The sequence below is a fragment of the Oncorhynchus keta genome, chromosome 12, assembly GCF_023373465.1.
Source record: "Oncorhynchus keta strain PuntledgeMale-10-30-2019 chromosome 12, Oket_V2, whole genome shotgun sequence".
NCBI classification, from domain to species: Eukaryota; Metazoa; Chordata; class Actinopteri; order Salmoniformes; family Salmonidae; genus Oncorhynchus; species Oncorhynchus keta.
The window spans coordinates 55,266,972-55,289,013 of record NC_068432.1 but is presented as its reverse complement, the minus strand read 5'-3'; the positions used below and the strand labels follow the sequence as shown (position 1 = coordinate 55,289,013).

General features: G+C 49.9%; 1 protein-coding gene and 2 long non-coding RNA genes across 4 annotated transcripts in view; 1 reads left to right on the top strand and 2 right to left on the bottom strand.

Annotated features, from left to right (window-relative positions):
• Positions 1 to 1,966: 1,966 nt before the first annotated feature.
• The window catches only part of LOC118391640 (FSD1-like protein), an 86,189-nt gene continuing 66,113 nt past the window's right edge, over positions 1,967 to 22,042 (bottom strand). Inside the window, exons 11-15 of the mRNA XM_052458711.1 lie at positions 14,397 to 14,455; positions 14,211 to 14,261; positions 13,069 to 13,320; positions 10,296 to 10,384; positions 1,967 to 6,049 (exon numbers count right to left, since the gene is read on the bottom strand). Coding sequence (XP_052314671.1) covers positions 5,927 to 6,049; positions 10,296 to 10,384; positions 13,069 to 13,320; positions 14,211 to 14,261; positions 14,397 to 14,455 — 574 coding nt within the window. The 3' untranslated portion in view covers positions 1,967 to 5,926. The remainder of the gene's footprint in view (positions 6,050 to 10,295; positions 10,385 to 13,068; positions 13,321 to 14,210; positions 14,262 to 14,396; positions 14,456 to 22,042) is intronic.
• Positions 14,431 to 15,538, top strand: LOC127906483 (uncharacterized). The gene is made up of 3 exons (XR_008061591.1): positions 14,431 to 14,611; positions 14,742 to 14,812; positions 14,877 to 15,538. It is a non-coding gene; the product is annotated as an uncharacterized LOC127906483 (long non-coding RNA).
• On the bottom strand, positions 16,094 to 17,069 carry LOC127906485 (uncharacterized). 2 transcript variants are annotated; one of them, XR_008061598.1, is made up of 4 exons: positions 17,003 to 17,069; positions 16,842 to 16,895; positions 16,576 to 16,683; positions 16,094 to 16,348 (listed from the first exon to the last, which is right to left on the bottom strand). It is a non-coding gene; the product is annotated as an uncharacterized LOC127906485 (long non-coding RNA). The 2 variants fall into 2 exon arrangements; XR_008061599.1 differs by lacking the exon at positions 17,003 to 17,069 and having other exon boundaries at positions 16,842 to 16,915.

Sequence of the window (22,042 nt, the reverse complement as noted above, 5' to 3'; positions counted from 1 at the left end):
TGTGGAGTGCAATAAAGACTGCATCATCTGTGGATCTGTTTGGGAGGTATGCAAATTGGAGTGGGTCTAGGGTTTCTGAGATAATGGTGTTGATGTGAGCCATGACCAGCCTTTCAAAGCACTTCATGGCTACAGACGTGAGTGCTATGGGTCGGTAGTCCTTTAGGCAGGTTACCTTAGTGTTCTGGGGCACAGGGACTATGGTGGTCTGCATGAAACATGTTTTGTATTACAGACTCAGTCAGAGACAGGTTGAAAATGTCACTGAAGACATTTGCCAGTTGGTCAACGCGTGCTCGGAGTACACGTCTTGGTAATCCGAGCGAGCAAATAAGTAGCTTGTCTGGTAGGTTCGTGTCACTGGGCAGCTCTCGGCTGTGCTTCCCTTTGTAGTCCATAATAGTTTGCAAGTTCTGCCACATCCGACAAGCGTCAGGGCCGGTGTAGTACGATTCAATCTTAATCCTGTATGGACACTTTGCCTGTTTGATGGTTCGTCGGAGGGCTTAGTGGGATTTCTTCTAAGCTTCCGGGCTTAAAGAGTCTCACTTGAGAGCGGCAGCGCTACCCTTTAGCTCAGTGCGGATGTTGCCTGTAATCCATGGCTTCTGGTTGGGGTATGTACGTACGGTCACTGTGGCGACGACGTTCCTCGATGCACTTATCGATGAAGCCAATGACTGATGTGGTGTACTTCTCAATGCCATTGGAAGAATCCAGGAACATATTCCAGTCTGTACCAGCAAAACAGTCCTGTTGTTTAGCATCTGCTTCTGACCACTTTTCTATTGACCGAATCACTAATGTTTCCTGCTTTCATTTTGGCAGGAATCAGGAGGATGGAATTATGGTCAGATTTGCCAAATAGAGGGTGAGTGAGAGCTTTGTATGCATGTGTCTCTGTATGTGGTGTAAAGGTGGTTTAGTTTTTCCCCTCCGGTTACACATTTAACATGCTGGTAGAAATGGATTTAAGTTTCCCTGCATTAAAGTCCCCGGCCACTAGGAGCACCACCTCTGGATGAGCGTTTTCCTGTTCGCTTATGGCCTTATACAGCTCATTGAGTGCGGTCAGCATTCAATGAAGAATACAGTTGAAAACTCTTTGTAAATAGTGTGTTCTACAGCTTATCATGAGATACTCTACCTCAGGTGAGCAAAAACCTTGAGACTTCCTTAGATTTCGTGCTCCAGCTGTTGTTTACGAATAAACATGTACATCTTACCAGACACCACTGTTCTATCCAGCCAGCTGTTGATAGTGTCGTTGTTCAGCCACCTCTCCATGAAGCATTAAGATATTACAGTTTTTAATGTCCCATTGGTAGTTTAATCTTCCGCGTAGGTCTTCTATTTTATTGTCCAAAGATTCCATTCTGCTAGCAAACGTTCAAGGCAGTGGGGGTTTATTCTATCGCCTACGAATTATCAGAAGGCAGCCTCCTCCGGCCCCTTTTTCTCCGCCTCCTCTTCATGCAAATCACAGGGGATCTGGGCCTGTTCCCGAGAAAGCAGTATATCGTTGGCGTTGGCCTCGTCAGACACATTAAAAGGTAAAAAAGGATTCTGCCAGTCAGTGGTGAGTAATTGCAGTCCTGAAGTCCAGAAGTTATATTCAGTCATAAGAGATGGTGGCGGCGGCAGTAAAAACTATAAAAGTTACATTAAAAAAAAAAAAAACACCAAATCGGTTGGGGGCAAGTGAAACGTCTGCCTTCTCCGGCGCCATCTTACAAATGGAATGGCCATCTGTCAGAGTATGACATGTTGTACCAGTAGTAAGCATACAGCAGGCCCACATAGACAAACAGAGAATCCAATTACTCCACCATGTGGTTTAGAAAACACAAAATGTTTGTAAGCTAAAATAGACACAGAGAATTGATTCACTTTTCAAAATCAACCCTGCCTCAATACGCTTCATAGTTTATAGTCAATGAGAAAGATAAAGCAAAAAATTGCCAGGTTTCCAGGGGGTGAAAACAGTTTATTTGGTGATTCAATGGAGAGGTGGACATATCTGAAGAGTCAGATGTTTGCAGGCAAATATCACAAAACAATGTGAATACAGTATAACTGAAAAGGTTGGCCCACGTGAAGACGAGCGGAGATGTCCTTCTCCTCCTAACGGCCCAACACAGAACAGCAGCATGGAAAACATGGTAGAAAATGAAATAACCAAACATTGAAAAGAGTTCGACCAGTATACACAACATGATATTGATGCACAAAAGGGTCCGTTATTTAGTTTGAATCAGTCTCTCTCTAATAATCCAGGTAAATGTGACATATTCAGCATTGAGACCACTGATATGCCTAAATTATGTCAAATTAAATTATTATTTCAAAACAAAATCCACAAACTAAGTAAATGTATGAAGAAAGGTATTGTGTGCAGTGGTCAGAGAAGTGTCTGGCTGTAGTGGTCAGAGAGAGATGTGTCTGGCTTTAGGATCTCGTCCTGAATTATTGTAGTGACATCATCCAGACACCAGGTGGCAGAATATAAAGTATTCCCATATCGATTTCCCCTCACTAGACATAATCTTTGGTGGTTTTGACACAATATGACAGACATCTCATTCTAACTGATGATGACCTTACGTATCAATATAATCATGTAGACACTGAGTGGACAAACCATTAGGAACACCTGCTCTTTCCATGACACTGACCAGGTGAAAGATACGATCCCTTATTGATGTCACTTGTTAAATCCACTTCAAATCAGTGTAGATGACATGGATTGTGTATGTGTGTCATTCAGAGGGGTAAGACAAAATATTTAAGTGCCTTTGAACGGGGTATGGTAGTAGGTTCCAGGCGCACCGGTTTGAGTGCGTCAAGAACTGCAACGCTGCTGGGTTTTTCACTCAACAGTATCCCGTGTGTATCAACAACAGTCCACCACCCAAAGGACATCCAGCCAACTTGACACAACTGTGGGAAGCCTTGGAGTCAACATCCCTGTGGAACGCTTACGACACCTCGTAGAGTCCACGTCCTGATCTATTGAGGCTGTTCTGAGGGCTAAAGGGGGGTGCAACTCAATATTAAGCCTTGGAGTCGACATGGACCAGCATCCCTGGGGAACGCTTTTAACATCTTGTTCATGCCCCCACAAATTGAGGTTGTTCTGAGGGCAAAAAGGGGTGTTCTTAATGTTTTGTACTCTCAGTGTATATCTGATGTCTATCACCCGTTTCAAAAAAAGGTACCTCATTTTTAAGGACTGCCCGTTTGTGAGCCATATCATGAGATGAACTTCTGAACGCTTTAAAAAGGTACAGTAATACGAGGGTCCTTAACAGCACCCTATTTAGGGCACTAGTGCACTCATTTATTCCCTATTTAGGGCACTAGTGCACTCATCTATTCCCTATTTAGGGCACTAGTGCACTCATCTATTCCCTATTTAGGGCACTAGTGCACTCATCTATTCCCTATTTAGGGCACTAGTGCACTCATCTATTCCCTATTCAGGGCACTAGTGCACTCATCTATTCCCTATTTAGGGCACTAGTGCACTCATCTATTCCCTATTTAGGGCACTAGTGCACTCATCTATTCCCTATTTAGGGCACTAGTGCACTCATCTATTCCCTATTTAGGGCACTAGTGCACTCATCTATTCCCTATTTAGGGCACTAGTGCACTCATCTATTCCCTATTTAGGGCACTAGTGCACTCATCTATTCCCTATTTAGGGCACTAGTGCACTCATCTATTCCCTATTTAGGGCACTAGTGCACTCATCTATTCCCTATTTAGGGCACTAGTGCACTCATCTATTCCCTATTCAGGGCACTAGTGCACTCATCTATTCCCTATTCAGGGTACTAGTGCACTCATCTATTCCCTATTCAGGGTACTAGTGCACTCATCTATTCCCTATTTAGGGCACTAGTGCACTCATCTATTCCCTATTTAGGGCACTAGTGCACTCATCTATTCCCTATTTAGGGCACTAGTGCACTCATCTATTCCCTATTTATAGGGCACTAGTGCACTCATCTATTCCCTATTTAGGGCACTAGTGCACTCATCTATTCCCTATTCCCCGGGACCACCCATACGTAGAATGTATGCACTGTAAGTCGCTTTGGATAAAAGCGTCTGCTAAATGGCATATATATTTAGGGCACTAGTGCACTATAAATGGCAATAAGGTGCCATAAGATATGAATAGGAACACACACTCCTCAATGACGTACAGACACAGATCACCACACTCTTGCCGTCTAGGTTATGGCACCCTATTCCCTATATAGGGCACTACTTTTGCCCAAGCCCCATAGGGCCTTTAGTGCATGACCAGGGATCGTCATAGGGGTCCTGGTCAAAAGTAGTGCACTATATAGGGAATAGGGTGTGATTTGGAAAGCAGTACACAGGGTCACACTACACCTGGCGCACAGGACATGTAAGCATGAGAAGAAAACGGAACTAAATCATATGGTATCATTCCCATCACTTAAGTTAAGTCAACCCTACTTCAGGTACTGTGTTGTGTGCAAACCTGCAGTTTAGTTCGGACAAGATATTGTTCAGTAGTGAAGAGACTGAGGGTTCAAACGAAAACGACGCCTCTACGAGAGAGGGAGGAGTTATAATCCATTCACTGACATGACTGGCATAGTCACACACACACACACACACACACAGAAATATACGAGTCAATATAGGAGCTGTTAAGTAATCAGGTAGGTTCTCGGCATATGCCATAAAACAGACATTCACACTTCAGAGGGAGACAGAATGATCTAAAAACTCAGCATTCTAACGAAAACAAAAAGGAGAGAAAAAACAACTTAAGTGCCCTCATCTATTCCCTGATTAAACATAGAGCCTTCCTGATCCAGAATGAGAATCTTCATTTAATATTCCAACCCTAAGCGATTTGGGACACGGTAAAGAGTGTTCCACTAACCCTTAATGCTGTAGCTGGGTTATTGGGTTGTTCCTGAAGAGCTACCCCCTTCCCCCCTGTAGGTTTGCTCCAACCCATGATTCAGCTATATCAATCAGCTATTATTATTATTAGAATCAGGTGTGCTAGGTTAGGGTCAGTGGAAACCTACAGGACGGTAGCTCTCCAGGAACAGGCTTGGAGAGCCCTGATGCGTGATGATACCCTCTGGAGCGGCTTGGTTAAACTACGAGAGGAGTGAAGGCGAGGCTGGTTTTGTTCCTCCAATGCTCAGCGTTTCTCATGTCTCGCAGTGCATCTGAAGAAGCGGGTTGACTGACAGATCAGAAACAGGAAGGGGTTGAACTTGCACAGGAAGCAGGAAGTCAGAGGAGCAAGTTCAGTTCATCATTGGTTGCGTCCGAAATGGAACCCTATTCCCTATAAAGTGCACTACTTTAGACCAGAGCCCTATGGTACCCTACTCCCCTATATAGTGCACTACTTTAGACCAGAGCCCTATGGAACCCTATTCCCTATATAGTGCACTACTTTAGACCAGAGCCCTATGGAACCCTATTCCCTATATAGTGCACTACTTTAGACCAGAGCCCTATGGAACCCTATTCCCTATATAGTGCACTACTTTAGACCAGAGCCCTATGGAACCCTATTCCCTATATAGTGCACTACTTTAGACCAGAGCCCTATGGAACCCTATTCCCTATATAGTGCACTACTTTAGACCAGAGTCCTATGGAACCCCATTTCCTACATAGTGCACTACTTTAGACCAGAGCCCTATGGAACCCTATTCCCTATATAGTGCACTACTTTAGACCAGAGCCCTATGGAACCCTATTCCCTAATATATAGTGCACTACTTTAGACCAGAGCCCTATGGAACCCTATTCCCTACATAGTGCACTACTTTTGACTAGAGTCCGCGTAGAGCAACAGTAGTGCACTGAGTAGAGAATAGGGTGCTGTTCCAGATGTAGCCCGTGAGTGTGTGAGCTACTGGGCCATGCTGTTGAGGCTGCTGTTGGATCCTCCCAGGCCGTTCTCGGTCTTCTGGAAACTCTTGACTGCACTGGGGACTTGCATGCCTGTACTGAGGCTCAGTCCTCCACCCCATACCTGGAGCACAACACACACACACACACACACACACACACACACGTTGTAAAGAACACTATCATCGTCATTGAGGGAGTTACAAGACACATGGCTCGGAAACTGCTGCCACTTTATGACAACATGAACAGAGCTATGGACTGAGCACAAGCTTCAACAATGATTCCTCTTTCCTGGTAGACCAAGGAAGCCTCTTGCCTGAACACTGGACCATTTCCCTGTTTGACCGCTAGGTTTTATGGGTATTATGATACTTCCACTGTGGGGCTCTATAGCCAACGGCAGTCCTGTATCAGCCCCATTCCCCACTCCCTTCGGTCCTGTAATGGGGCTGATACGGGACCGAAGGGAGTGGGGAAATGGGGCTGATACAGGACCGAAGGGAGTGGGGAAATGGGGCTGATACAGGACCGAAGGGAAATGGGGCTGATACAGGACCGAAGGGAGTGGGCAATGGGGCTGATACAGGACCGAAGGGAGTGGGGAAATGGGGCTGATACAGGACCGAAGGGAGTGGGGAAATGGGGCTGATACAGGACCGAAGGGAGTGGGGAAATGGGGCTGATACAGGACCGAGTGGGGAATGGGGCTGATACAGGACCGAAGGGAGTGGGGAAATGGGGCTGATACGGGACCGAAGGGAGTGGGGGGGAAATGGGGCTGATACGGGACCGAAGGGAGTGGGGAAATGGGGCTGTACGGGACCGAAGGGAGTGGGGAAATGGGGCTGGGGAAATGGGGCTGACGGGACCGAAGGGAGTGGGGGAATGGGGCTGATACGGGACCGAAGGGGAGTGATACAGGGGGAATGGGGCTGATACGGGACCGAAGTGGGGGGAGTGGGGAAATGGGGCTGATACGGGACCGAAGGGAGTGGGGAAATGGGGCTGATACAGGACCGAAGGGAGTGGGGAAATGGGGCTGATACGGGACCGAAGGGAGTGGGGAAATGGGGCTGATACGGGACCGAAGGGAGTGGGGGAATGGGGCTGATACGGGACCGAAGGGAGTGGGGAAATGGGGCTGATACGGGACCGAAGGGAGTGGGGGAATGGGGCTGATACGGGACCGAAGGGAGTGGGGAAATGGGGCTGATACGGGACCGAAGGGAGTGGGGAAATGGGGCTGATACGGGACCGAAGGGAGTGGGGGAATGGGGCTGATACAGGACCGAAGGGAGTGGGGAAATGGGGCTGATACGAGACCGAAGGGAGTGGGGAAATGGGGCTGATACGGGACCGAAGGGAGTGGGGAAATGGGGCTGATACGGGACCGAAGGGAGTGGGGGAATGGGGCTGATACGGGACCGAAGGGAGTGGGGGAATGGGGCTGATACAGGACCGAAGGGAGAGGGGAAATGGGGCTGATACAGGACCGAAGGGAGTGGGGGAATGGGGCTGATACAGGACCGAAGGGAGTGGGGAAATGGGGCTGATACAGGACCGAAGGGAGTGGGGAAATGGGGCTGATACAGGACCGAAGGGAGTGGGGAAATGGGGCTGATACAGGACCGAAGGGAGTGGGGAAATGGGGCTGATACAGGACCGAAGGGAGTGGGGAAATGGGGCTGATACAGGACCGAAGGGAGTGGGGGAATGGGGCTGATACAGGACCGAAGGGAGTGGGGAAATGGGGGGGAAATGGGGAAATGATACAGGACCGAAGGGAGTGGGGAAATGGGGCTGATACAGGACCGAAGGGAGTGGGGAAATGGGGCTGATACAGGACCGAAGGGAGTGGGGAAATGGGGCTGATACAGGACCGAAGGGAGTGGGGGAATGGGGCTGATACAGGACCGAAGGGAGAATGGGGCTGGGGAATGGGGCTGATACAGGACCGAAGGGAAATGGGGCTGATACAGGACCGAAGGGAAATGGGGCTGATACAGGACCGAAGGGAAATGGGGCTGATACAGGACCGAAGGGAAATGGGGCTGATACAGGACCGAAGGGAAATGGGGCTGATACAGGACCGAAGGGAAATGGGGCTGATACAGGACCGAAGGGAAATGGGGCTGATACAGGACCGAAGGGAAATGGGGCTGATACAGGACCGAAGGGAAATGGGGCTGATACAGGACCGAAGGGAAATGGGGCTGATACAGGACCGAAGGGAAATGGGGCTGATACAGGACCGAAGGGAAATGGGGCTGATACAGGACCGAAGGGAAATGGGGCTGATACAGGACCGAAGGGAGTGGGGAAATGGGGCTGATACAGGACCGAAGGGAGTGGGGCTGATACAGGACCGAAGGGAGTGGGGCTGATACAGGACCGAAGGGAGTGGGGCTGATACAGGACCGAAGGGAGTGGGGAAATGGGGCTGATACAGGACCGAAGGGAGTGGGGAAATGGGGCTGATACAGGACCGAAGGGAAATGGGGCTGATACAGGACCGAAGGGAAATGGGGCTGATACAGGACCGAAGGGAGTGGGGAAATGGGGCTGATACAGGACCGAAGGGAGTGGGGAAATGGGGCTGATACGGGACCGAAGGGAGTGGGGAAATGGGGCTGATACGGGACCGAGGGGAGTGGGGAAATGGGGCTGATACGGGACCGAAGGGAGTGGGGAAATGGGGCTGATACGGGACCGAAGGGAGTGGGGAAATGGGGCTGATACGGGACCGAAGGGAGTGGGGAAATGGGGCTGATACGGGACCGAAGGGAGTGGGGAAATGGGGCTGATACAGGACCGAAGGGAGTGGGGAAATGGGGCTGATACGGGACCGAAGGGAGTGGGGAAATGGGGCTGATACGGGACCGAAGGGAGTGGGGAAATGGGGCTGATACGGGACCGAAGGGAGTGGGGAAATGGGGCTGATACGGGACCGAAGGGAGTGGGGAAATGGGGCTGATACGGGACCGAAGGGAGTGGGGAAATGGGGCTGATACGGGACCGAAGGGAGTGGGGAAATGGGGCTGATACAGGACCGAAGGGAGTGGGGGAATGGGGCTGATACGGGACGGGACCGAAGGGAGTGGGGAAATGGGGCTGATACGGGACCGAAGGGAGTGGGGAAATGGGGGGGAAATGGGGCTGATACAGGACCGAAGGGAGTGGGGAAATGGGGCTGATACAGGACCGAAGGGAGTGGGGGAATGGGGCTGATACAGGACCGAAGGGAGTGGGGGAATGGGGCTGATACAGGCGTGTGGATCAACTGCTTGGTTTCAGCATTGTAGAAGTATGCCAAAAGAAGCAGAATTTCAAAATGTGGTATGGCTTTATGGCATATATTTTTTTATATTTTATTTATTTTACCTTTAATTTGATTAGGCAAGTCAGTTAAGAACAAATTCTTATTTTCAATGACAGCCTAGTGGGTTAACTGGTCTAGGAACAGTGGGTTAACTGGTCTAGGAACAGTGGGTTAACTGGTCTAGGAACAGTGGGTTAAACTGCCTTGTTCAGGGGGCAGAACGACAGATTTGTACCTTGTCAGCCCGGGGGATTGGACCTTGCAACCGTTCGGTTACTAGTCCAACGCTCTAACCACTAGGCTACCTGCCACCTCTACACTCTAACCACTAGGCTACCCTGCCACCTCTACACTCTAACCACTAGGCTACCTGCCACCTCTACACTCTAACCACTAGGCTACCTGCCACCTCTACACTCTAACCACTAGGCTACCCTGCCGCCCCTCCACTCTAACCACTAGGCTACCTGCCACCTCTACACTCTAACCACTAGGCTACCTGCCACCTCTACACTCTAACCACTAGGCTACCCTGCCGCCCCCAAATTCATCAACACTGGTATGACAGAAGCACACTTCTGAGAACAGACACTACAATGCTATTGGCAATAACGCATCTAAATAACGCATACCTAAATATGAGTGGTTACATAGCGTGCCATAAATGCTAATAACACTGTTGGGACCTGTTATTTTTATTTATTTGACCTTTAACCAGGCAAGTCAGTTAAGAACACATTCTTATTTTCAATGACGGCCTGGGAACAGTGGGTTAAACTGCCTGTTCAGGGGCAGAAGGACAGATTTGTACCTTGTCAGCTCGGGGGTTTGAACTCACAACCTTCCGGTTACTAGTCCAACGCTCTAACCACTAGGCTAACCTGCCGCCCCCTAACACGTTCACACCGTAACTTGTTACCTATTTTACGTCATCTAGGTCTTGATAACAGGACAGCTTCTCTGGTATAATATACAGTCACGAGTAGGAGTGTATCGGCCATGATACCCGACAGGACTTACCATGAAGGCTGGTACAACAGGTACTTACCATGAAGGCTGGTACTACAGGTTGGCTAAACTTAGCCTTGAACATGTGGATCAACTGCTTGGTTTCAGCGTTGTAGAAGGACAGTTGTCCTGTGGAAGAGAGAGAAAAAAACTGTTATTTAAGACCAAAACAAATTACTGTATCCACTTCACTTGTTCAAGCACAGCCTACAATCCCAAATGGTAGCCTGTTCCCTACATGGTGCACTACCGCTATATGGGCTCTGGTCAAAAGCAGTGTATAGGGAATAGGCCACCTGGTCAATAGATTTATGTGCTACATCTGGAAAACTAAAATCAAATGTTTCCTTTCATATTCTGTGTTGTGGTTCCATGTTGTTTTTGGTAAGTGAAGCATGTTTATATAAAATGTTTTATAAATGGGAAAATAGAAAATGACAGCACATTGACTTTCATGTTGGTTGGTTGGTGTTATAGTTCAGTGGTAAACTGCACAGTTAATTACCGTGAAGTGCTTAGCTATAAACGCTTTATGGATGGGAAGAAGAAAAGCCTTGTTTGAAGTCGCCTACTCCTGGAGGATGGAGGCCCATTGGGAGGTAATCTACTCTACAGTCATTTCCTGGAGGATGGAGGCCCAGTGAGAGGTAATCTACTCTACATTCATTTCCTGGGGGATGGAGGCCCAGTGGGAGGTAATCTACTCTACATTCATTTCCTGGGGGATGGAGGCCCAGTGGGAGGTAATCTACTCCACAGTCATTTCCTGGGGGATGGAGGCCCAGTGGGAGGTAATCTACTCTACAGTCATTTCCTGGGGGATGGAGGCCCAGTGGGAGGTAATCTACTCCACAGTCATTTCCTGGGGGATGGAGGCCCAGTGGGAGGTAATCTACTCCACAGTCATTTCCTGGAGGATGGAGGCCCAGTGGGAGGTAATCTACTCCACAGTCATTTCCTGGAGGATGGAGGCCCAGTGGGAGGTAATCTACTCCACAGTCATTTCCTGGAGGATGGAGGCCCAGTGGGAGGTAATCTACTCCACAGTCATTTCCTGGAGGATGGAGGCCCAGTGGGAGGTAATCTACTCCACAGTCATTTCCTGGAGGATGGAGGCCCAGTGGGAGGTAATCTACTCCACAGTCATTTCCTGGGGGATGGAGGCCCAGTGGGAGGTAATCTACTCTACAGTCATTTCCTGGGGGATGGAGGCCCAGTGGGAGGTAATCTACTCTACAGTCATTTCCTGGGGGATGGAGGCCCAGTGGGAGGTAATCTACTCCACAGTCATTTCCTGGGGGATGGAGGCCCAGTGGGAGGTAATCTACTCTACAGTCATTTCCTGGGGGATGGAGGCCCAGTGGGAGGTAATCTACTCTACAGTCATTTCCTGGGGGATGGAGGCCCAGTGGGAGGTAATCTACTCTACAGTCATTTCCTGGGGGATGGAGGCCCAGTGGGAGGTAATCTACTCTACAGTCATTTCCTGGGGGATGGAGGCCCAGTGGGAGGTAATCTACTCTACAGTCATTTCCTGGGGGATGGAGGCCCAGTGGGAGGTAATCTACTCTACAGTCATTTCCTGGAGGATGGAGGCCCAGTGGGTAGTAATCTACTCTACAGTCATTTCCTGGGGGATGGAGGCCCAGTGGGAGGTAATCTACTCTACAGTCATTTCCTGGGGGATGGAGGCCCAGTGGGAGGTAATTTACTTCACAGTCATTTCCTGGGGGATGGAGGCCCAGTGGGAGGTAATCTACTCTACAGTCATTTCCTGGGGGATGGAGGCCCAGTGGGAGGTAATTTACTCTACAGTCATTTCCTGGGGGATGGAGGCCCAGTGGGAGGTAATCTACTCTACAGTCATTTCCTGGGGGATGGAGGCCCAGTGGGAGGTAATCTACTCTACAGTCATTTCCTGGGGGATGGAGGCCCAGTGGGAGGTAATTACTCTACAGTCATTTCCTGGGGGATGGAGGCCCAGTGGGAGGTAATCTACTCTACAGTCATTTCCTGGGGATGGAGGCCCAGTGGGAGGTAATCTAGTCTACAGTCATTTCCTGGGGGATGGAGGCCCAGTGGGAGGTAATTTACTTCACAGTCATTTCCTGGTGGAAAGAGATGGCTGAAATCCAATATGGCGCTATTCGATGGTCTATGCTTGTGTCACGGGTCACCCAAGGGATATAGTATCCCCTTTCTGGACTGTAAAATACACAACAACCTGTAAATCTAAATGATGGTGAACCACCTTGTACTCCATTTGGTGAAACTGGAAAACAACTTACAGTAATACGGGTGGTAAGATAAACCCACCTGAGTCCAGGTCACAGAAGGCCCCCGGACCTCGTAGTGTGTTGAATTACCTCTCATATTATACTGTATAAACCCACCTGAGTCCAGGTCACAGAAGGCCCTCATAGTGTGTTGAATAACCCCTCATATTATACTGTATAAACCCACCTGAGTTCAGGTCACAGAAGGCCCTCATAGTGTGTTGAATAACCCCTCATATTATACTGTATAAACCCACCTGAGTCCAGGTCACAGAAGGCCCTCATAGTGTGTTGAATAACCCCTCATATTATACTGTATAAACCCACCTGAGTCCAGGTCACAGAAGGCCCTCATAGTGTGTTGAATAACCCCTCATATTATACTGTATAAACCCACCTGAGTCTAGGTCACAGAAGGCCCTCATAGTGTGTTGAATAACCCCTCATATTATACTGTATAAACCCACCTGAGTCCAGGTCACAGAAGGCCCTCATAGTGTGTTGAATAACCCCTCATATTATACTGTATAAACCCACCTGAGTCCAGGTCACAGAAGACCCCGATGCGTCCAGGCGCGGTGCCGTCCAGGCTCTTGGCCTTGTTGTTGTGCTTGGCAGCGAAGGAGGGCTGTAGCCAGTTGTTGATGTGGATACACCAGGTAGTGTTGGTCTTACCCAGCTGGTCAAACTTTCCCAGGTTCCTGTAGGAGACCCCAACACTGTAGGACTTACAGTCTTTAAGGGCTTTCACCTCCCAGTAGTGTTGCCCACAGTCCATACTGGTATCACCTGGGGGGGGAGATTATATTATTAATATATTATATTACACTACATGACCAAAATTATATGTGGACAGCTGCTCGTTGAACATCTTATTCCAAAATCATGGGCATTAAAATGGAGTTGGTCCCTGTTTTGCTGCTATAACAGCCTCCTTCTGGGAAGGCTTTCCACTAGATGTTGGAACATTGCTGCTATAACAGCCTCCACTCTTCTGGGAAGGCATTTTGTGTGTGTGTGGGGCAGAGGGGGTGTGTGTGGGGCAGAGGGATGAGCGTGTTGACCTACCTAGCACGGTGTAGGACTCTCCAGTGACGTGGTAACGTTGTGTTGACCTACCTAGCACGGTGTAGGACTCTCCAGTGACGTGGTAACGTTGTGTTGACCTACCTAGCACGGTGTAGGACTCTCCAGTGACGTGGTAACGTTGTGTTGACCTACCTAGCACGGTGTAGGACTCTCCAGTGACGTGGTAACGTTGTGTTGACCTACCTAGCACGGTGTAGGACTCTCCAGTGACGTGGTAACGTTGTGTTGACCTACCTAGCACGGTGTAGGACTCTCCAGTGACGTGGTAACGTTGTGTTGACCTACCTAGCACGGTGTAGGACTCTCCAGTGACGTGGTAACGTTGTGTTGACCTACCTAGCACGGTGTAGGACTCTCCAGTGACGTGGTAACGTTGTGTTGACCTACCTAGCACGGTGTAGGACTCTCCAGTGATGTGGTAACGTTGTGTTGACCTACCTAGCACGGTGTAGGACTCTCCAGTGACGTGGTAACGTTGTGTTGACCTACCTAGCACGGTGTAGGACTCTCCAGTGATGTGGTCGTTGCGTTGACCTACCTGAGCACGGTGTAGGACTCTACAGTGACGTGGTAACGTTGTGTTGACCTACCTAGCACGGTGTAGGACTCTCCAGTAAACACACTGACGTTGTTTGACCTACCTAGCACGGTGTGACTCTATAAGTGTCTGGAACGAGTGTTGACCTACCTAGCACGGTCAGGACTCTACAGTGACGTGGTAGCCTAGTGTTGACCTAGCCTAGTGGTTAGACTCTCCAGGAGGCAGGTCCTAGTGCCTCCTCTGATGGCAGGAGACCGTGCCGTTGACGTCCTCTTGGGAGACGGAGTTCCACTTCTACCACAGAGAGGAAGGGAGGACACAACAATAAACACACTGACATTTTGACTGATGGCGATCGGCTGCTGCTCATAATAATGTCTGGAACAGAGAGACAATGGAATGGCATCAAACTCAGGGAGCGACGGCTAGCCTAGTGGTTAGAGTGTAGGGGTGGCAGGGTAGCCTAGTGGTTAGAGTGTAGGGGTGGCAGGGTAGCCTAGTGGTTAGAGTGTAGAGGAGGCAGGTAGCCTAGTGGTTAGAGTGTAGAGGAGGCAGGTAGCCTAGTGGTTAGAGTGTAGAGGCGGCAGGTAGCCTAGTGGTTAGAGCGTAGAGGCGGCAGGTAGCCTAGTGGTTAGAGCGTAGAGGCGGCAGGTCACCTAGTGGTTAGAGCGTAGAGGTGGCAGTTAGCCTAGTGGTTAGAGCGTAGAGGTGGCAGGTAGCCTAGTGGTTAGAGCGTAGAGGCGGCAGGTAGCCTAGTGGTTAGAGCGTAGAGGCGGCAGGTAGCCTAGTGGTTAGAGCGTAGAGGCGGCAGGTAGCCTAGTGGTTAGAGCGTAGAGGCGGCAGGTAGCCTAGTGGTTAGAGCGTAGAGGCGGCAGGTAGCCTAGTGGTTAGAGCGTAGAGGCGGCAGGTAGCCTAGTGGTTAGAGCGTAGAGGCGGCAGGTAGCCTAGTGGTTAGAGCGTAGAGGCGGCAGGTAGCCTAGTGGTTAGAGCGTAGAGGCGGCAGGTAGCCTAGTGGTTAGAGCGTAGAGGCGGCAGGTAGACTAGTGGTTAGAGCGTAGAGGCGGCAGGAAGCCTAGTGGTTGGAGCGTTGGGCAAGTAACCTAAAGGGTTGCTGGATTGAATCCCCGAGCTGACAAGGTAAAAATCTATCGTTCTGCCCCTGAACAAGGCAGTTAACTCACTGTTCCTTGGTAGGCCGTCATTGTAAATAAGAATGTGTTCTTGACTGACTTGACGAGTTAAATAAAAAGGTAAAATAAAATAAATAAAAGAAAAAAAAGATACCATTCCACTGATTCCACTCCAGCCATTACAACGAGCCCATCCTCCCAAATGAAGGTGCCACCAACCCCCTGTGATTACAGTCAAGACAACAGAGCAGAGTGGGAAAAGGATGCTGTGTAGAATCTACTGTCAGCTAGATATTCATCTCCAAGCTCCAATCTAGCTGACAGAAGACTGGTAAACTAGTAAGAGAAAACAAGATGACAAGGATGAAGTGGGTTAACACCTCTTCAAAACAAACTCAAGCGTAGTGGTGTTAGACACAAGCAAACAAGGGTGATAGACAAAATGAGAGGAGAAACAAAAAAGCAATTCAAATGAGTTATTGTGTTTGAAGTGATCTCAATGTAAGGGACTATTTAAGGTTGAAATTGAGGGGGTGGAAGGATACTACTGGACTTGTTAGGACCAGTGCTGTGACAAGGCCGGAATACATCTCCAGTGACGGTCGCTGTCAATCGCAATCGACTGGTCCATCGCCAAGGCGATCGGCAAACATTTGTTTGCTGATTTGATGTCCTGATACAGGAGGTGCACCTGATTCAGCTGTCCTGCACCGCCGGGTAGGCTAGCTGTTGGCAGGAGGTGCACCTGCAGCTGTCCTGCACCGCTGGGTAGGCAAGCTGTTGGCAGGAGGTGCAGCTGTCCTGCACCGCCGGGTAGGCAAGCTGTTGGCAGGAGGTGCACCTGATTCAGCTGTCCTGCACCGCCGGGTAGGCAAGCTGTTGGCAGGAGGTGCACCTGATTCAGCTGTCCTGCACCGCCGGGTAGGCAAGCTGTTGGCAGGAGGTGCACCTGATTCAGCTGTCCTGCACCGCCGGGTAGGCAAGCTGTTGGCAGGAGGTGCACCTGATTCAGCTGTCCTGCACCGCCGGGTAGGCAAGCTGTTGGCAGGAGGTGCACCTGATTCAGCTGTGCACCTGATTCAGCTGTCCTGCACCGGGTAGGCAAGCTGTTGGCAGGAGGTGCACCTGATTCAGCTGTCCTGCACGGGTAGGCAAGCCGGGCAAGCTGTTGGCAGGAGGTGCACCTGATTCAGCTGTCCTGCACCGCCGGGTAGGCGAGCTGTTGGCAGGAGGTGCACCTGATTCAGCTGTCCTGCACGCCGGGGCAGCTGTTGGGAGGTGCACCTGATTCAGCTGTCCTGCACCGCCGGGTAGGCAAGCTGTTGGCAGGAGGTGCACCTGATTCAGCTGTCCTGCACCGCCGGGTAGGCTAGCTGTTGGCAGGAGGTGCACCTGATTCAGCTGTCCTGCACCGCGGGTAGGCAAGCTGTTGGCAGGAGGTGCACCTGATTCAGCTGTCCTGCGCCGGGTAGGCAAGCTGTTGGCAGGAGGTGCATTTTGAACCATTTCAGCTGTGTCAGCTGCAGGCAAGCTGTTGGCAGGAGGTGCACCTGATTCAGCTGTCCTGCACCGCCGGGTAGGCAAGCTGTTGGCAGGAGGTGCACCTGATTCAGCTGTCCTGCACCGCGGGTAGGCTAGCTGTTGGCAGGAGGTGCACCTGATTCAGCTGTCCTGCACCGCCGGGTAGGCTAGCTGTTGGCAGGAGGTGCACCTGATTCAGCTGTCCTGCACCGCCGGGTAGGCAAGCTGTTGGCAGGAGGTGCACCTGATTCAGCTGTCCTGCAAAGGGCCAGGAGCTGTTGGCAGGAGGTGCACCTGATTCAGCTGTCCTGCAAGGCGAGCTGTTGGCAGGAGGTGCACTGATTCAGCTGTCCTGCAACCGGGTAATAGCTGTTGGCAGGAGGTGCACCTGATTCAGCTGTCCTGCACCGCCGGGTAGGAGCTGTTGGCAGGAGGTGCACCTGATTCAGCTGTCCTGCACCGCCGGGTCAGGCAGGAGGTGCACCTGAAGCTGTGGCAGGACACCTGATTCAGCTGTCCTGCACCGCCGGGTAGATCAACAGCTGTCATTTTGAACCATTTCATGTGTCTGCAGGTTCAAACTCTTCCTTCCCGGTGGACCCAGAGAGCAAATCAAGTGCACTATAGGCCTACCGCTGGCCAATCAGATGGCTCAGATTACCGTGTCTGCAGTAACGTAGCAACATAAAGGAAAGCTACAGCAAAGAGATACTGTGAGATGTTAAACGTTTTAAACCCACGACTAGAGCGAGACTGTCAACCAATACAACAAAGAGATTCTGTTTTTATGAGTGACTTCATGTTTTAGTTCTTATTCAGAACTGTCAACACTTTGTAGTCAACTCTTTTATAAGCCATAAAATGTGTTCACCCTACTTCCACTCACGCTACAACAGCCTGGCTGATCTATAGGGGCCTGGCTGATCTATAGGGGCCTGGCTGATCTATAGGGGCCTGGCTGATCTATAGGGCCTGGCTGATCTATAGAATGTGTGTTCACCCTACTTCCACTCACGCTAGGGGCCTGGCTGATCTATAGGGGCCTGGCTGATCTATAGAATGTGTGTTCACCCTACTTCCACTCACGCTACAACGGCCTGGCTGATCTATAGGGGCCTGGCTGATCTATAGAATGGGCCTGGCTTGATCTACAACAGCCTGGCTGATCTATAGAATGCCTGTGTTCACCCTACTAGGGGCCTGGCTACAACAGCCTGGCTGATCTATAGGGGCCTGGCTGATCTATAGGGGCCTGGCTGATCTATAGGGGCCTGGCTGATCTATAGGGGCCTGGCTGATCTATAGAATGTGTGTTCACCCTACTTCCACTCACGCTACAACAGCCTGGCTGATCTATAGGGGCCTGGCTGATCTATAGAATGTGTGTTCACCCTACTTCCACTCACGCTACAACAGCCTGGCTGATCTATAGGGGCCTGGCTGATCTATAGGGGCCTGGCTGATCACTTGGGGCCTGGCTGATCTATAGGGGCCTGGCTGATCTATAGGGGCCTGGCTGATCTATGGGGCCTGGCTGATCTATGGGGCCTGGCTGATCTATAGGGGCCTGGCTGATCTATTGGGGCCTGGCTGATCTATTGGGGCCTGGCTGATCTATAGGGGCCTGGCTGATCTATAGGGGCCTGGCTGATCTATAGGGGCCTGGCTGATCTATAGGGGCCTGGCTGATCTATAGGGGCCTGGCTGATCTATAGAAGCCTGGCTGATCTATAGAAGCCTGGCTGATCTATAGAAGCCTGGCTGATCTATAGGGGCCTGGCTGATCTATAGGGGCCTGGCTGATCTATAGGGGCCTGGCTGATCTATAGGGGCCTGGCTGATCTATAGGGGCCTGGCTGATCTATAGGGGCCTGGCTGATCTAGGGGGCCTGGCAGTGTGCAACGTTGCTGCAACCAAATTGCTCTTCTTCCATTCTATTTTGGCTGGTTGTTCACAAGGATTCCTAGGATCTCTGTTGTATTCAGTCAGCGCTTGGAGGAGATCAGCTGTGGATGAATGCATGGCCCATCTGCTGTCCAGCTCTTATGATCAGGGGACTGGGGACAACATGACTGACGGACTCAGCCAATAGGCAGAAAGGGAATGACAAGGGCCTAGCCAATAGGCAGACAGGGAATGACAAGGGCCTAGCCAATAGGCAGACAGGGAATGACAAGGGCCTAGCCAATAGGCAGACAGGGAATGACAAGGGCCTAGCCAATAGGCAGACAGGGAATGACAAGGGCCTAGCCAATAGGCAGACAGGGAATGACAAGGGCCTAGCCAATAGGCAGACAGGGAATGACAAGGGCCTAGCCAATAGGCAGACAGGGAATGACAAGGGCCTAGCCAATAGGCAGACAGGGAATGACAAGGGCCTAGCCAATAGGCAGACAGGGAATGACAAGGGCCTAGCCAATAGGCAGACAGGGAATGACCAGGGCCTAGCCAATAGGCAGACAGGGAATGACAAGGGCCTAGCCAATAGGCAGACAGGGAATGACCAATGCTGTCAGAGTGTTGGAATGTGTCCAGGTCTGTCCATAAATTAAATAAATAAATTAAATACTGCTGTCTGGGATTAATACAATTTGATGGCATTTACTTTGTACTTTTACTTAAATATGACAATTTAAGTACTTTTTGACCAATGCATTTAAAACAAGATGGTTTTAGACTTAATGTGACTTTCCCGAGTCATTTTCCTTTAAAAAGGCATCTTTACATTTACTTCATTATGACAATTGAGTACTTTTTCCACCACTGATTAATGCTAAGATATTTCTCCATTTCTATTTTAGATTGTCGCATTAGAAGATATTTTGTATCCGAGTGTTTATTTACCCATTTACAAAATATGTATAACAATTTCCAATACTTGCTTTTCCTTGCTTCCTGTCCTTGGTTTCCTCCACACCTCTCTTTAAAATCAGAGGAACAGGCCTTTTAGAACTTATTTTCAAGGTGCTGTGATAGGGAGTTGAACTTTGAGGTGCTGTGATAGGGAGTTGAGGTCAATGCTTTCAAGGTGCTGTAAATAGGGAGTTGGCATCTTTACATTTACTTCAGGTTATGACAATTGAGTACTTTTTCCCCTCAAGGTGCTGTGATAGGGAGTTGAGGAATTCAATGCTCTCCCTCAAGGTGCTGTGAACTCAATAGGAGTTTTCATTTCCCTCATTTTAGATTTATTTTCTGATTTGAAGATATTTTTGTCTCCTCAAGTGTTTATTTACCCATTTACAAACCTTATTTAGGGGTTGTATAACCACCCACTAGCCTTCCAATCCTTGCTTCCTCCGTGCCTTGCTTCCTCCGTCCTTGGTTTCCTCCATTGCTCACCTCTCTTGCAAAGCACATCAGGGATTTGAGGGAAGGTGCTGAGGAACTTCAATGCTCTCCCTCAAGGTGCTGTTAGGGAGAATTCAATGCTCTCCCTCAAGGTGCTGTGATAGGGAGTTGAGGAAGTTCAATGCTCTCTCCCTCAAGGTGCTGTGATAGGGAGTTGAGGAACTCAATGCTCTCCCTCAACTGATAGGGAGTTGAGGAACTCAATGCTCTCCCTCAAGGTGCTGTGATAGGGAGTTGAGGAACTCAATGCTCTCCCTCAAGGTGCTGTGATAGGGAGTTGAGGAATTCAATGCTCTCCCTCAAGGTGCTGTGATAGGGAGTTGAGGAATTCAATGCTCTCCCTCAAGGTGCTGTGATAGGGAGTTTAGGAACTTCAATGCTCTCCCTCAAGGTGCTGTGATAGGGAGTTGAGGAACTTCAATGCTCTCCCTCAAGGTGCTGTGATAGGGAGTTGAGGAACTCAATGCTCTCCCTCAAGGTGCTGTGATAGGGAGTTGAGGAACTTCAATGCTCTCCCTCAAGGTGCCGTGAGGGAGGAGGAACTCAATGCTCTCCCTCAAGGTGCTGTGCTGTGCTCTCCTCAAGGTGCTGATAGGGAGTTGAGGAATTCAAGTTGAGGAAGGAGGTTCAAGGAGTGCTCAAGGTGCTGTCTATAGGGAGTTGAGGAAGGGAGTTGCGGATAGGGGTTGAGGAGTTGAGGAAGGGAGTTGAGGAAGGGAGTTGAGGAGGTGCTGGGGGAGTTGAGGAAGGGAGTTGAGGAATTCAATGTTCCTCAAGGTGCTGATAGGCTTGGTGGAAGTTTTGACTGTGTAGGGAGTTGCTTACATCTGTCCAACAAGTGTCTAGTTGAGGGGTTAGGGAGAACTCAATGTCTGCTGTGATAGGGGTTAAGTCTCCAGGTGCCGTGATGGGGGGTTAGTTGAGGAAGTCTAGGGGTTAGGGAGTGAGGAAGGAGTTGAGGAAGGGAGTTGAGGAAGGGAGTCTGAGGAAGGGGTTAGGAGGGAGTTCCTTAGTGTCTAGGGGTTAGAGTCTAGGGGTTAGAGTCTAGGGGTTAGAGTCTAGGGGGTTAGAGTCTAGGGGTTAGAGTCTATGGGGTTAAAGTCTAGGGGGGTTAGAGTCTAGGGGGTTAGAGTCTAGGGGTTAGAGTCTACGGGGTTAGAGTCTACGGGGTTAGAGTCTACAGGGTTAGAGTCTAGGGGTTAGAGTCTAGGGGTTAGAGTCTAGGGGGTTAGAGTCTAGGGGTTAGAGTCTAGGGGGTTAGAGTCTAGGGGTTAGTGTCTAGGGGCTTAGAGTCTAGGGGCTTAGAGTCTAGGGGTTAGAGTCTAGGGGTTAGTGTCTAGGGGTTAGTGTCTAGGGGTTAGTGTCTAGGGGTTAGAGTCTAGGGGTTAGAGTCTAGGGGTTAGAGTCTAGGGGTTAGAGTCTAGGGGTTAGTGTCTAGGGGTTAGTGTCTAGGGGTTAGTGTCTAGGGGTTAGTGTCTAGGGGTTAGTGTCTAGGGGTTAGAGTCTAGGGGGTTAGAGTCTAGGGGTTAGAGTCTAGGGGGTTAGAGTCTAGGGGTTAGAGTCTAGGGGTTAGTGTCTAGGGGTTAGTGTCTAGGGGTTAGAGTCTAGGGGTTAGAGTCTAGGGGTTAGAGTCTAGGGGTTAGAGTCTACGGGGTTAGAGTCTACGGGGTTAGAGTCTACGGGGTTAGAGTCTAGGGGTTAGAGTCTAGGGGGTTAGAGTCTAGGGGTTAGAGTCTACGGGGTTAGAGTCTACGAGGTTAGAGTCTAGGGGTTAGAGTCTAGGGGGTTAGAGTCTAGGGGGTTAGAGTCTAGGGAGTTAGAGTCTAGGGAGTTAGAGTCTAGGGAGTTAGAGTCTAGGGAGTTAGAGTCTAGGGAGTT